The sequence below is a fragment of the Stegostoma tigrinum genome, chromosome 6 (genome assembly GCF_030684315.1).
Source record: "Stegostoma tigrinum isolate sSteTig4 chromosome 6, sSteTig4.hap1, whole genome shotgun sequence".
Lineage (NCBI taxonomy): Eukaryota > Metazoa > Chordata > Chondrichthyes > Orectolobiformes > Stegostomatidae > Stegostoma > Stegostoma tigrinum.
The window spans coordinates 102,407,810-102,423,238 of NC_081359.1; the positions used below are offsets into that span (position 1 = coordinate 102,407,810).

The 15,429-nt window shown below is 40.7% G+C and overlaps 1 protein-coding gene across 1 annotated transcript in view; it reads right to left on the reverse strand.

The window, feature by feature from the left end:
• prkx (protein kinase X-linked) overlaps nt 1-15,429 on the reverse strand; it is a 125,880-nt gene that overhangs the window by 42,535 nt on the left and 67,916 nt on the right. Inside the window, exons 4-5 of the mRNA XM_048533127.2 lie at nt 6,246-6,365; nt 219-314 (exon numbers count right to left, since the gene is read on the reverse strand). Of these exons, the coding sequence (XP_048389084.1) occupies nt 219-314; nt 6,246-6,365 (216 nt within the window). The remainder of the gene's footprint in view (nt 1-218; nt 315-6,245; nt 6,366-15,429) is intronic.

Genomic DNA, 15,429 nt, shown 5'->3' on the forward strand with positions numbered 1-15,429 from the left:
GTCACACACAGCTAATGCAGAATTAAGGTGAGGAAATTGTGCTTCAGAGAGTAAACAATGCATGAAATAAGCTTGCAGACAGAATACTGGAGATGAAAAATACAAAGTTATTTAACAACAGTGTTAAAAACGAAAAACTACTGTAGATCTAAGAATACCTGCTTGATACATAAGTACTTAGTAATACAGCAATCACCGAGGGGCTTAAGTAAACTTACTTCACATAGAAATCCAGGTGTCTTGGGAAGTCCAACTTTCCAGCAAGAATCTTTTGATAAATGCCAAAAGGGTTGTCATCAAAAAATGGTGGGTAGCTGTAAAAAAAAAATCAAGCAGGGTGGATTTAAAGAAAATTTTTCCAAACTTTTTTTGTTTCCTGATCGATATGAAGGGGTCTCCAGCAGCAGAACAATCAAATGGATGGCAAAACAGCAGCCTGTTTTATACCCCACACCCATTTTTCCTACCCATTGAGTAGTAAATTAGTGTGAAAAGAAGTTGAATGTTTCATGAAAATTTATCACTGTTCTTGTGCTGGTTATCGGCAACATAGCCAAGATTAAAAGATTAACGTTTTTTACTATTGGAAACGAAGTCTCTTCTTTCCAATTGGGTGCCAACTTTATAGTCAAGAGACTGAATTATGTTTGGTAAATTTGGCATTATAGTTTGGATTGCGAAGACCACAGTGCAAAACGTCAATAAATCTGTACAACCTCAAAATTTCATTTACAACAGTGACAGCGAAATGATGAAAACACCTTGGTCATGTAAAAGTATTCTTTGAAAGATCAAACTGAGATCAGAATCAAATAGTATATCTTAGAACTGTCATTGCAAAATAAAAGATGGCTGTCGACCTGTGCCAAGTCTGTGCAGGAGCGATTAATTGCTCTTTATTGTCTTTTCCCTCCAGCATTTTCCTCTTCAGGTACAACTGTATTCCTTTTTGAAAGCCGCAACAATCCGACTCAATCACACCTTCAGGCTGTCCATTCCTGATTTGATCTTTTGCTAATCACCTTAATTCTGTCTTCCAGTTCTCGATTTTCCATCATTTTGGTGACAGAATAAAAGGACTCTAAAATGCACACGCTTTTCCACTGTCTCTAAATGAGTGTTTCATGCATATACTCGATATAGAATGTGTGGAGTACTGACTTCTCAAGCTTGACATTTCTCACATAAAAACAAAACATCTTTGAAAACAGTCATGTAAATTTAAGCATTGTGTATTTAATTTAAACACAACCTTATGAGCAGTACATTAGCTCATATTCATGGGGTATCTTATATTTGCCCAAGGCAGGCAGGCAGACCTTGATTTAACATTTCCACATAAATTGTTGTGTTTTAGTCCAAATAGGTTCATTTGTGTTATGCATCTTCTATAATGCAGGTGCCATTTCAATTCACTATAAATATCTTACTGTGGTGCAAATATTACTATTAATCCGAAGAACACAAGTTCACATTGAACAAGTTCACATTGAACCAGGACACCTTGAACGTACAAAATTACTTCAATAAATACACAATGAAAAGATGCGATCAGTAAAATTATAAAAGACCAAATGATTCCAACATGTCTTTCGTGGAAAGAAGTGTTATGCCTTTAATCAATCTATTCGTATTCCAAAAGGTAGATGATCTTTAAGACATCAACTGGAAAACATTTTGCAATGTCCTTCCCCACTTTTTGCACCATGAAGTTTGTCAGCATCCTTCACATACTCCATGACAACATGGAAGTTATGGTAATGATAAATGGCTCCACTACTGATCCATTCCCTGTTCAGACCAGTGTCAAGGAGGGCTGCGTCACTGCCCCAACACTCTTCTCGATTTAGCTTGCTACAATGCTTTACCTTATTGTTGACAAGCTCCCCACTGTAGAACATAGAACATAGAACGGTACAGCACAGAACAGGCCCTTCAGCCCACAATGTTGTGCCGACCATTGATCCTCATGTATGCACCCTCAAATTTCTGTGACCATATACATGCTGGCAACGCATTCCATGCTCTCACAACTCTCTGCGTAAAGAACCTGCCTCTGACATCCTCTCGATACTTTCCACCAACCAGCTTAAAACTATGACCCCTCGTGCTAGCCATTTCTGCCCTGGGAAATAGTCTCTGGCTATCAACTCTATCTATGCCTCTCATTATCTTGTATACCTCAATTAGGTCCCCTCTCCTCCTCCTTTTCTCCAATGAAAAGAGACCAAGCTCAGTCAACCTCTCTTCATAAGATAAGCCCTCCAGTCCAGGCAGCATCCTCGTAAACCTCCTCTGAACCCTCTCCAAAGCATCCACATCTTTCCTATAATAGGGCGCCCAGAACTGGACGCAGTATTCCAACTGCGGTCTAACCAAAGTTTTATAGTGGAGCAAATGTACAGAATATAAGAAATTATTCAACCTGCAACATCTTCAAGTCAAAACCAAAGTCACCCCAACCAGTGTCATTGAGCTGCTGTATGCAAATAATGCTTGTGTAAGTGCCATCTCAGAAGGCGTACTCCAGATGATTGTCAGCACCTTTGGGGAGGCAGATGAAAGCATGGGTCTCGCACTTAAAGTCTGCAACATGAAGGCCCTTTAACAATCTGGCATGGCATTGTGCAGCAAAACCCCAATCATCAAGGTCCACAGGGAGGCCTTAGAGAATGCTGACCAGTTCTATCAGCTTGGAAGTATCCTGTCATCCAAAGCAGCTATTGTTGAACAGATCTAGCATCGCCTCCAGAGTGTTAATGCAGATTGCGGTCACCCGAGGAAAAGGGTGTTCAAGAACAACGATATCAGATCTGACACAAAGGTTACAGTTTACAGGACTGTGGTGGCTCCCCTCATCCTATATAGATCTGAATCTTCGACTAACTACGGCAGACACCTCAAGATGGTGGAACAATTCCACAAGATCTTGCGTATCCTCTCTGAAGAGAGGCGCACCAACACCAGCATCCTTGACCAGGCCAACATCCCCAGCATCGAGGCAGTGACCACCCTTGATTGGCTACGACCGGCTGGGTATTTGGTTCACATAACTAACACAAGACTTCCCAAGCAGGTGCTCTACTCCCAGCTCCGGAATGGCAGGTCAGCCCCAGATGGACAGAGGAAGCGCTTCAGGTGACATCCTCAAGGCCTCACCTATAAAGTGCGGTATTCTGGCAGACACCTGGGAATCGCCAGCCCTGGACCATCCAAAGTGGAGAAGGAGCGTCCAAGACAGTGTCTAACACCTCAAGATTTTCCACCGGGAAAAATGGAAGCCAGGTGAAAACAGCAAAAGGAGCATACTGCCATACATATGTCCCACCCACCCCTTCCAGTGACCCCAACCTGCCCCAAGCATTACAGCACCTGCAGTAGCTTCACTGGTCTGTGCAGACACCTACGGACTCAGAGGGTGGAAGAAAGTCATCCTCAACTGCATGGGACTGCTGATGATGATGATGATCCTTAACTACCCTTCAAAATTACGTAGAAAGCCACTGAGCTACTTTCTCACTGCAATAAGGGATAGCTAGTAATACATCGGCTTATAACACCTGTATCTCAAAAGTTGACTTTTTTTGGCAAACTGTTCCAAAAGTCACTGGTTATTACAGAAAGAAAAAGTCTCTCAAATTATAATTTGCCTCCACCAATTGGTACGTTGCCTGCCAAAGAGCTCACAGGCCATAAAGACCCCACCTTTAGTCTGATAAACCATGAGATATTTTTATGCCTGGAGTCTGGAAAGTTTCTTGGAAAATGTATATTTTACACTTTGGTAAAAAATGAAAGATACTTTGAACAAAGTCATAGAGAAAGAAAGAGGAATCCACAGAAAAAAAAAACAGAACCTTAAGTAACCTTGGTACTTTCTTATGAAAGCCACACTTGTCGAAATAACAATGTAAACAATTTAACATCAAGTTACTTCATATGAAAAATGCTGAATGTTTCTACAGCAAATTAATTCTTCAGGAACATTTACCATTAATTGCAAGATTATAAACTATACCAGCAACATCCAAAGACATTTTTATTTAGTACTTTTGTGAGCATTATGAAATAGAATCTGACAGCGTACTAGGAAATATGATATGGGAGAAGTAGCCAAACGCTTGGTCATAGACTTTTGTAGGGGTTCAAGATGGGATTGCCAGAGCTAAGTGCTTTGTCAACTGAAGGCATGGCCGCCAGCATTGGAGTTATAAAACCAGAGGATGCACAATTGTCGAGAAATCATAGAAGATAGGAGGTAAAAGAATACAGAGATATATTGCAGTCATGCATGCATGGATTCAACAAGGAAGTTTTAAACTCTAGGCATAACCAGACCAAAAGTTAATGTGCGTTAGTGAGCGCAGGCTTAAAGGGTGATTAAAATGGTACAAGTTAGGACAACAGCAGAAAATGAATTCCCGCTGAGGTTACGGAAGGCTCCACTCTTTGTCATTCAAACGCTTTTAAAAATTACATATGTTCAAGAAGTCCATGCAACGTATACCAAACTATATCAAAATGTTCAAGGGTTGCTGAATTAATGCCTTTAAGAGCCCGAAGTATTAAAACAAATCTTAAAATCAGAGAACACAGCACAGAAACAGACCCTTTGGTCCAACTCATTCATGCTGACCAATTTTCCACAAATTAAACTAGTCCCATTTTTCAGTATTTGACCCATCTCTCTCTAAATCTTTGCTATTCACTACCTGCCCTAATGTCTTTTAAATGTTATAACCGTACCTGCATTTACCACTTCTTCTGGCAGTTCATTCCATATACACACCAACCTCTGTGTGAAAAAATTGCTCCTCAAGTCCCTTTTAAATCTTTTTCTTATTTTAAAAATATGCTCATTAGTTCTGAAGTTTCCTACCCTAAGGAAAAGGCCTTTACTATTCACCCTATCTACATCCCTCATGATTTTATAAACATGTATAAGGTCACCCCTCAACATCCTACTCTTCGAGGAAAAATGTCCCAACCTATCCAGCCTCTCCTAATATTATAAAATGAATTTGTACGGAGTCAGATTTCTATTTTGGGAACAATATTTTATTTTTCATTAAGGACAAACTTTGCCAAACAACTTCAAACTATCTACTTCCAAGATGTCAAAGGGCTTATAATGTTTAGGACAAGAATGATTTTCAATCAAAATGATGGGGATCTTCATCGTTCTCTTAACCCTGTAGATTATCACGAGTTTCAGATGCCAGTCTAATGAGTAACTGATTTGATCGAAGCCAAATTCTCCCCTTACCCAACATTCTCCTCTGTAAAATGTTTAGCAGGTGTCACTAGATTGTGATCAAGTGCACAGCTCTGGTCAGTTTTTCCCTCTCCTATCCTAGTGAACAAAAGTCAACCACAGCACCCCAAGACCATCAGTTCAATGATAACAGACAAGTAAAGCAGAGACAAGGATTAAACATGACAACATTCTGTCCTTTGCACTTCAGTACCACATTGGATTAGTCTGATATTTTGCAAGAGATAGAGGGGCTCTGTGCGGGCTTTAGATGTTGATTCATGACAACTCAATTGTTAAGTGGAATAGTTACGTGCTATGCAAGGAGTTTAGCCTTTTGGAGTAAAGTTTTAATAGCTTTCTCAAAGATAAAAAAAAAATTTCTCCTTGCTCCTAACCTGAAGAGAAAACATAGTTTCATTAAAAACAAGTAAGCTTCTTTTTGAATAACTCCCAAGATTAAAAATTGCCAGGCAGGATGCTGCCTGGACTGGAGGGCTTATCTTATGAAGAGAGGTTGACTGAGCTTGGTCTCTTTTCATTGGAGAAAAGGAGGAGGAGAGAGGACCTAATTGAGGTATACAAGATAATGAGAGGCATAGATAGAGTTGATAGCCAGAGACTATTTCCCAGGGCAGAAATGGCTAGCACGAGGGGTCATAGTTTTAAGCTGGTTGGTGGAAAGTATAGAGGGGATGTCAGAGGCGGGTTCTTTACACAGAAAGTTGTGAGAGCATGGAATGCGTTGCCAGCAGCAGTTGTGGAAGCAAGGTCATTGGGGTCATTTGAGAGACTGCTGGACATGCATATGGTCACAGAAATTTGAGGGTGCACACATGAGGATCAATGGTCGGCGCAACATTGTGGGCTGAAGGGCCTGTTCTGTGCTGTACTGTTCTATGTTCTAACAGCTATTAAATGAATTATGTTAGCAACATGAAGAGCTTGATGGAATCAATTATTTTTTTTAAAACATCTCCAAAACACTTACCCTGAAAGCATTTCAAACATCAGCACACCCAATGCCCACCAGTCCACAGCTCTCCCATGACCTTTACTTTGTATAACTTCTGGCGCGAGATATTCTGGTGTCCCACAGAGTGTCCAAGTTCTAACAAAAGGAAAGACAACATAGTAATTCATTTTCTCAAAAAAAGAGAATCAAAGTAAGCATATAATATTCATCAAACAAAAAACAAATAAGAAGGAAGCTATACACAACTTGACTAGTTTTATTACATACCTGTTGTTTCGAAAATGTTAAAATTGCTATAACATATTTATCAGCATAGGACATGCTTTTAATGTCTGCTGTAGGCAGATCAATACATTCCAGTAACAGACAGCAACTTCCACGACGACCACCATCTAAAAAAGGTCAAGGGGCACCAGACCCACTGGAAAGCAACAACTTATAATTTCCATTCCAAGTGACGCACTGGGAATTTTTTTTTAAAACTGCTACTATGTCAAAATCCTGGAACCCCTAGACCTAACAGCATCGTAGGTATACCTATGCCAAATACACTGCTGTGGTTTAAGAAGGCAGTACACCACCATTTTCTCCAGGCCAGTTCAGGATGGGCATTAAGTGCTGACCCAGCTAGTGAAGTTCACACCCCCAAATGATTAATAAAATGCTCCAGTTCCTTTTCCAAACCTCAAGTCTCCAAAAACAAAACACAGACTGTGGGTCCTACCCACTCAAATAAGTGGGAACATCCACAGGCAAAGATTAGCATCTATAACAAAAATTGGCAATTCCCTCTTTTTCTCCATTATCTCTCAATCTTGACCACCTTTGTTGGGTTGACTATCCGGCATTGTAATTTCGAGGAATATCGACTTCCTCCAAGACTAGGAAAACTAAAGTGACTGTTTTGGCTCTGATCACATACTCTTTCTTGTGTCACTGATTGCATGCACCACCCCAGTCCACACAAAATGCTTCTGCCCTGTGACCTAACACAAAGTAGGAAAACAATAGATGCCAGACATGACAACCACATCAACATAATGAACAATGCAGTTTCAAAAATTCAACATCTATCCACTCATTCACTGACATCACTTTTCCCTGCTCAACAGCACCTGCTTCTGCCAATATCAAATCTCATCCAGAGAAACTTTTCCTTAGACCTTTATTCGCCACGATAATCAACAACCACAATAAGCCTCCATCCTTCACAAAATTCAGCTTGTTGGAAATGCAGCTGCCTGGATGTTATTTATCATGGATTCTTGCTCATCCATGTCCACGATGTTGTCTCCTTGTTCTTGAACATATTAGCTCCAAGATCTCAACTTCAAACCCTTCCATTTGGCTTGCTTCACCATAATGCTACAACCTGTTCTTCCCCAAAAACCTTTTATGACTTCGACTCTAGCCTCAAATTACCCCATTTTCTCCACTGTTGCCCATATAGTACAAAATAAAAAAGGTTACTGTTTCACTGGGCCCAAAGTGAGTATTTTTGAAAGGGACGTCATGTTACTTGTTGCAACAAGGCAATAAGAGTACAAAGAACAGGGAGGTCTTAAATATGCCTAAGAACATCTGCATTTTACACATTACTGAATGAATCATGCTGTAAAACTGTGCACAAACTGTGCATCTAAAATTTGTTTCTTGGGTAAAGGCAGCACTAGCGAAAATGAGAAAAGTTGAACGAATGAACAAGATAATTACAGTAATAGTAACTTCAGAAATATGTGCAATAATTAAATAAGTGTATTAATACTGACAATTGGCAGTTTGTGATTAAAATACCACCTAATCTGAATTCTGAAAGTTCAGTAGACAATTTCAACAGTCAGTAATAACTTAAGGTATTTAAATCTACATAACTTAGTAAAGTGATTGTTTCTCATTTAAATTACATTTACTGAAGCTAAGATAAAAATTGAAACACTGAAGCAGCAACTTAGTTTGGTCTCGTTATATTCTACTTCTCTGCAAGAGTTAAAAGAGCCTTGCCAATTTTATTCTTCAGACATTCTTTTCCCCCCCCAGTTACCTAAAGTCAAATGTAGGCCAGGCCAGGCAAGGTTGGCTCTCAATTGACCAGTTTGCCCCTTAGTTCAAGGCCAATTAGGAATGTACAAAAAAACTTTTCTGGCTGATCTAGCCAGTCGTGTTCTCATCCCACGGAAGGTGAAGGAGAAAAAGAATTCTGAATAGATTAAATAGCAACTCTCAGCAGAAAGCACTAGACTTTTTATTTAAAAAAAGGTCATTTAATCTTTTTGGGGTTCTAAATACTTGAATAGTTTTGATTCAAATATAACTAACCTTATCAGTTTCACTAGAGGGCAACAGCACCATCTGCTGTTAGAATAAGTAAGTGCAGTGTATACATTACAGTTACATTTCGTTTGTTAAAAGAGTTCGATGGCTAACAGCTGAGTGTTTCTTAACATATTAAAAAATTGATTACCGACAGAGTATTAGATAGAGGAATACCAGATGGATAGCAGTGTTATAAAAAGTACAAAGCCCTGAAATGAAAGTAAGGGAGAAGGTAATGAAATCTAAATCAGGGCTACTGCGTATGTAAATGAACACATGGAGTACAGCAAGAAGGGTTTAAGAGTTACAATTTGGAATTATCATGTTGTGGTGACAAGAGGGATCTGGTTCAAGAAGGATCAGGACTGAGTTAAATAATCCTGGTTATATGTTCAGAACAGATAGGAAAGGAAATTGAGGAGGCATAGAGGTATTTGTTAAGGCAAGGATTGATACGGAAAGGGGATATTCTAGACGGTTCATAGACAGAATCAATTTGGCCAGAGTTAACGATCAAAAGGATACATTACACTGTTTGGTGCAATTTATGGGCCACCAACAAATCTACAACGAAATTAGAGATGTGCAAACATCAGAGTATTTACAATGGAAAGCTCTAATTACCCGAATACACAGGTGGGACGTCGGTAATGTCAAGTGCAAAAATGGGAAAGCATTCCTACAATGTGTTTAAGAGAACTTCTTATAGTAGTAGATGTCCAGCCTAACAGAAAAAGAACACTGCTAGACTGGGTTCTTGGGAAAGAGGTGGTTCATGTACATTAAATGTCAATGAGGGAACATTTAGGGAACAGTGATAATTGTATTATAAGGTTCAGAATGATGGTGGAAAATAGTAATGGTCAATCGGAGAAAGAATAACCAACTGGCAAACAAGTGAGCTCAAAAGGGGGTAAGAGCAGAACTTAGCCAAATAGACAAGAACCAAAAGGTGGTTGGGAGAAACTGTAATTGAACAAAGGGTTACCTTCAAAAAGGAGATGATTTGGATACAGCCAAAGTACATTCCCTGCAAATGGAAAAGTTGGAAACAAGTAATCCAGAGCTCGCTGGATCACCAAGGAGTTTGAGACTGAGGAAGGAAAGAAAAAGTATTATAAACGGTTCGTCAGGTGGCAGACGTAATTCAGGAGGGAGGTGAAGAAGCAAATAAGAGAAGCAAAAAAGGATCAAGAGAAAAGACTACCAGCTATCAAAGAGGAATTCCAAAGTCTTTGATGAACAATACAATGGTGGTTAAAAGGAAGAGTAGGGCCAATTAGGGAGAAAGAAGATAATTTAATCATGGAGACTACAGGCATGGTTACAGTGGTAAATCAATACTCTTCATGTACTTGCAAGACAGATGTTAGAACATAGAACATAGAACATAGAACAGTACAGCACAGAACAGGCCCTTCAGCCCACAATGTTGTGCCGACCATTGATCCTCATGGATGCACCCTCAAATTTCTGTGACCATATGCATGTCCAGCAGTCTCTTAAATGACCCCAATGACCTTGCTTCCACAACTGCTGCTGGCAACGCATTCCATGCTCTCACAACTCTCTGCGTAAAGAACCTGCCTCTGACATCCCCTCTATACTTTCCACCAACCAGCTTAAAACTATGACCCCTCGTGCTAGCCATTTCTGCCCTGGGAAATAGTCTCTGGCTATCGACTCTATCTATGCCTCTCATTATCTTGTATACCTCAATTAGGTCCCCTCTCCTCCTCCTTTTCTCCAATGAAAAGAGACCGAGCTCAGTCAACCTCTCTTCATAAGATAAGCCCTCCAGTCCAGGCAGCATCCTGGTAAACCTCCTCTGAACCCTCTCCAAAGCATCCACATCTTTCCTATAATAGGGCGCCCAGAACTGGACGCAGTATTCCAAGTGCGGTCTAACCAAAGTTTTATAGAGCTGCAACAAGATCTCACGACTCTTAAACTCAATCCCCCTGTTAATGAAAGCCAAAACACCATATGCTTTCTTAACAACCCTGTCCACTTGGGTGGCCATTTTAAGGGATCTATGTATCTGCACACCAAGATCCCTCTGTTCCTCCACGCTGCCAAGAATCCTATCCTTAATCCTGTACTCAGCTTTCAAATTCGACCTTCCAAAATGCATCACCTCGCATTTATCCAGGTTGAACTCCATCTGCCACCTCTCAGCCCATCTCTGCATCCTGTCAATGTCCCGCTGCAGCCTACAACAGCCCTCTACACTGTCAACGACACCTCCGACCTTTGTGTCGTCTGCAAACTTGCTGACCCATCCTTCAATTCCCTCGTCCAAGTCATTAATAAAAATTACAAACAGTAGAGGCCCAAGGACAGAGCCCTGTGGAACCCCACTCACCACTGACTTCCAGGCAGAATCTGTTCCTTCTACTACCACTCGCTGTCTTCTGTTGGCCAGCCAATTCTGTATCCAAGCAGCTAAGTTCCCCTGTATCCCATTCCTCCTGACCTTCTGAATGAGCCTTCCATGGGGAACCTTATCAAATGCCTTACTGAAGTCCATATACACCACATCCACAGCTCGACCCTCATCAACCTTCCTAGTCACATCCTCAAAAAACTCGATAAGGTTTGTAAGGCATGACCTACCCCTCACAAAGCCGTGTTGACTGTATTTGATCAAGCCATGCTCTTCCAGATGGTCATAAATCTTATCCCTCAGAATCCTTTCTAACACCTTGCAGACAACAGACGTGAGACTTACCGGTCTATAATTGCCGGGGATTTCCCTATTTCCTTTCTTGAAGAGAGGAATTACATTTGCCTCTCTCCAGTCCTCAGGTACGACTCCAGTGGAGAGCGAGGATGCAAAGATCTTCGCAAGTGGCGAAGCAATTGCATTTCTCGCTTCCCAAAGCAGCCGAGGACAAATCTGATCCGGGCCTGGCGACTTGTCAATCTTAATGTTTGACAAAATTTTCAGTACATCAGCTTCCTCTATCTCTATCCATTCCAGCATGCACACCTGCTCTTCAAAGGTTTCATTCACTACACAGGTCGTTTCTTTCGTAAAGACAGAAGCAAAAAACTCATTTAGGGCTTCCCCTACCTCCTCAGGCTCCACACACAAGTTCCCTATGCTATCCCTGATCGGCCCTACTCTTTCTTTGACCATTCTCTTATTCCTCACGTAAGTGTAAAATGCCTTTGTGTTTTCCCGGATTCCTTCTGCCAAGCCTTTCTCGTGCCCCCTCCTGGCTCTCCTCAGACCATTTTTGAGCTCCTTCCTTGCCTGCATGTAATCCTCTCTAGCTGAACTTGACCCTAGCTTCCTCCACCTTATGTAAGCTACCTTCTTCCTTTTCACTAGAAGCTCCACCGCTCTCGTCATCCAAGGTTCCTTTATCTTACCCCGTCTTGCCTGTCTCAGAGGGACATATTTACTCATCACTCCCAACAACTGTTCCTTAAACCATCTCCACATGTCTATAGTTCCCTTACCATGGAACAACTGCTCCCAGTCCATGCTTCCTAACTCGTGTCTAATCGCATCATAGTTTCCTCTTCCCCAATTAAATATCCTCCCATTCTGCCTAATCCTCTCCTTCTCCATAGCTATGTAGAATGAGAGTGTGTTATGGTCACTATCACCAAAATGCTCTCCCACCACAAGATCTGATACCTGCCCCGGCTCGTTTCCGAGCACCAAGTCTAGAATGGCCTCTCCCCTCGTCGGCCTGTCAACGTACTGCGTTAGGAAACCCTCCTGAACACACCTTACAAAAACAGCTCCATTCAAATCTTCTGCTCGAAGGAGGTTCCAATCAATATTAGGAAAGTTAAAGTCACAGTTAAAGTTAAAGTTACGTAGGCTATGGTCATGAAATTTTTAGAAGCACTTAGAATGATAAGGAGGAGACAGTGAATAAACCAGCATTACAAGTTGAGAAGGCACTGGGACCCGATCAATGCACCCAAGGATAATGAAGGAAGTGGGAGCAGAAAGTGCAGAGGGTCTACCAATTGTCTGTCAATCTTCCTTGGGTTCAGGGATGGTGCCAGAGGACGGGAGAATTGCAGCATTAGGTTCTTTTTCAAAACTGTAGAGATAAGTGAAACAATTACAAGCCTGTTAGTTTAACTTTAGTTCAGAGGAAACTGTTAGAAAAAATTGTTTGGGATACAATGAATACTTGCATGGAAAATGCAGGTTATTTATAAAGCACCAGCATGGACTTCTCAAGGGAAAATCACATCTGACAAACTTACCGGAATTTTTGAAGGAACAAGGAAAGCTGACAGACTTGCAGAAAGTGTGTGAAACAGTGCAACACAACAGAATTGTCAAAAAAGTTATACCTCACCAAGTAAAAGTGAGAGAGGCCACATGGGCACATGATGAAGGCAGCGTAGGACAGTCAAAGGACATTAACAAGATGGTGGAGTGGGGATACAGGGGAACAGGGTACAACAGCACAAAAAAGTTATATCAGTTCAACATAAAATATTAATACTTGAGCTGAGGTTTAATCATGTACAGACAGATATGGCAACCATATTATAGGAAGGATGCGGCATATCGAAGAGGAAGAGCAGAAGGGGTTTTTCAAAGAATGATTCCAGGTATGGGAAACTTCATAGATTGGAAAAATTGGAACTGCTTTCCTTGGAGAGGAGACAGCTAAGAGAAGACCTGATCGAAGCTTTCAAAATCATGACAGGTTGAACACAGTAGAAAAATAAATTGTTCCCACTTGTAAAAGGATTGAGAACTGTGGACACAGGTTGAAAGTGTTTTACAAAAGCAAAAAAAAGGCGACAGCAAACTTTTTTCACACAGCAAATTCTTAGGGTATGGAATGTACTGCTGAGAAAAAAGGCAGAAGATTGGCAATAAGTCAAAATAAGTCAGACACTAAAGCTGAATGGCCTCTTTTGTACTTGAACAATTTTGTAGTTGTGAAAAGTTTTTAAAAAATTCCCAAACGTATCTAGTTTGACTTCTCCTGTCTCTATCAAACCTTTATTTGGGTCACTGAAATCCATTAAAAATGGGTTCTTGAACTACATTGCACTTGGTCACATTAATGGATTCACTCAACAGTCACAAATTAATTATTCAAAAGTAATGGCCCAGAATGTGCTGCAGCAGAGCATGCCCATTTGGCTGATCTCCTTTCTCCCAATCAATCAAATGGAAAAAACCTCGTGCTAGAAGTGCGAGCTAATTACTGCACAATGAGGAAAACAGACCATATAGGACCTTGATGACTGACAAGACCAAAGGTCTGATGTCTTAGCTAATGAGATTTCAAGTTAGAAAAATAAACTGGCATGTTGGTGAAGGAAGTACAATGAATTAGAGTTAAAACTAGTACTGAAGAGACAGGGAAATGGATTGGAATAATAAACAGGCAGAGAGGAAAAGTAATTCAAAATTTTAACCAGTTAGAAGAACATTTTACTACCTGCAGGAATTGTTCTGCACTGTTTCAACATTGTTTTTCAGGCAGAGGTCAAATGGCATTGCAAGAATAGAAATCAAGTATTAAAAGCAGTTTTAACATCATTCTTTCAAATTTATACAGCACACTTTATTTGCCTTACTTGAACAAATGTAACAATTTCCTGACACTCGAGTGTTGAGAAAAGCTTGATGTTTTGGCCGAGCCTATAACAGATCAATGCAATTCATCTGGTAATCTGGCTGATTCAACTCTCAAAGCTCTTCTGCACCCAAAGTGCTCTATTATTTGTATTATAACATGTGCATACATTAAACTCTCAGCTACTTTCAAAGCAAATTCTAGCCTCATGTTTCTTCTTGACCTAACAAGAAATTTGCTGAGCTCATGTTACAGGGAGGTCTGTTTTAAAATAAAATCATGCATTAATAATTCTGCAAGCACCTAAAATTCACATGTGCTCAGCATCAAACTGTAAGAGATTCCCAAAAACAAACTACCAACTGAGGGAGGAAGGAAGGATAGCTTAAGACATCTTAGGATTTCCAATATCTCTAATAATGATAAGAAAGTTAGCATTAAGGCACTTTACCTAAATGCTTGTAGTATTCGCAACAAAGTAGATGAATTAACAACACAAATCACCTTGAATGATTATGAAGTGGTAGGCATCACAGAGACATGGTTGCAGGGATGCCTTGTTAGTTAAGAATGAAATTAAATCTACGGCACTGAATGACATAGGGTCAGAGGATGTGGAGTCTGTGTAGGTGGAGTTGAGGAACCGCAGAGGCAAAAAAACCATAATGGGAGTTATGTACAGGCCTAACAGTGATCAGGACCAGGGGCGCAAGATGCACCGGGAAATCGATAGGGCATGTCAGAAAGGCAAGGTCGCTGTGATCATGGGGGAACTTCAATATGCAGGCGGTATGGGTGAATAATGTTGCTGGTGAATCCAAAGAAAGAGAATTCATGATATGTTTACAGGATGGCTTTTAGGAACAGCTTGTGATGGAGCCCACAAGTGAGCAGGCTATTCTGGACTTAGTGCTATGCAATGAGCCAGACTTTATAAAAGATCTTAAAGTAAGGGAACACTTAGGAGGCAACGATCATAATATGGTAGAGTCTAGTCTGCAGTTTGAAAGAGACAAGGCAAAATTGGATGGAATGGTGTTTAAATAAAGGTAATTACAGGGGCATGAGAGAGGAATTGACGAAAATCAACTGGAAGCAGAGCCTAGCGGGGAAGACAGTAGAACAACAATGGCAGCAGTTTCTGGGTGTAATTGAGGACACAGTACAGAGGTTCATCCCAAAGAAAAGAACGGTTATCCAGGGTGGGATTAGACAGCCATGGCTGACAAAGTAAGTCAGGAAATATATCAAAAACAAAAGAGACAGCCTATAAAGTGGCCAAGAGCACTGGGAAATCAGAAGATTGGGAAGGC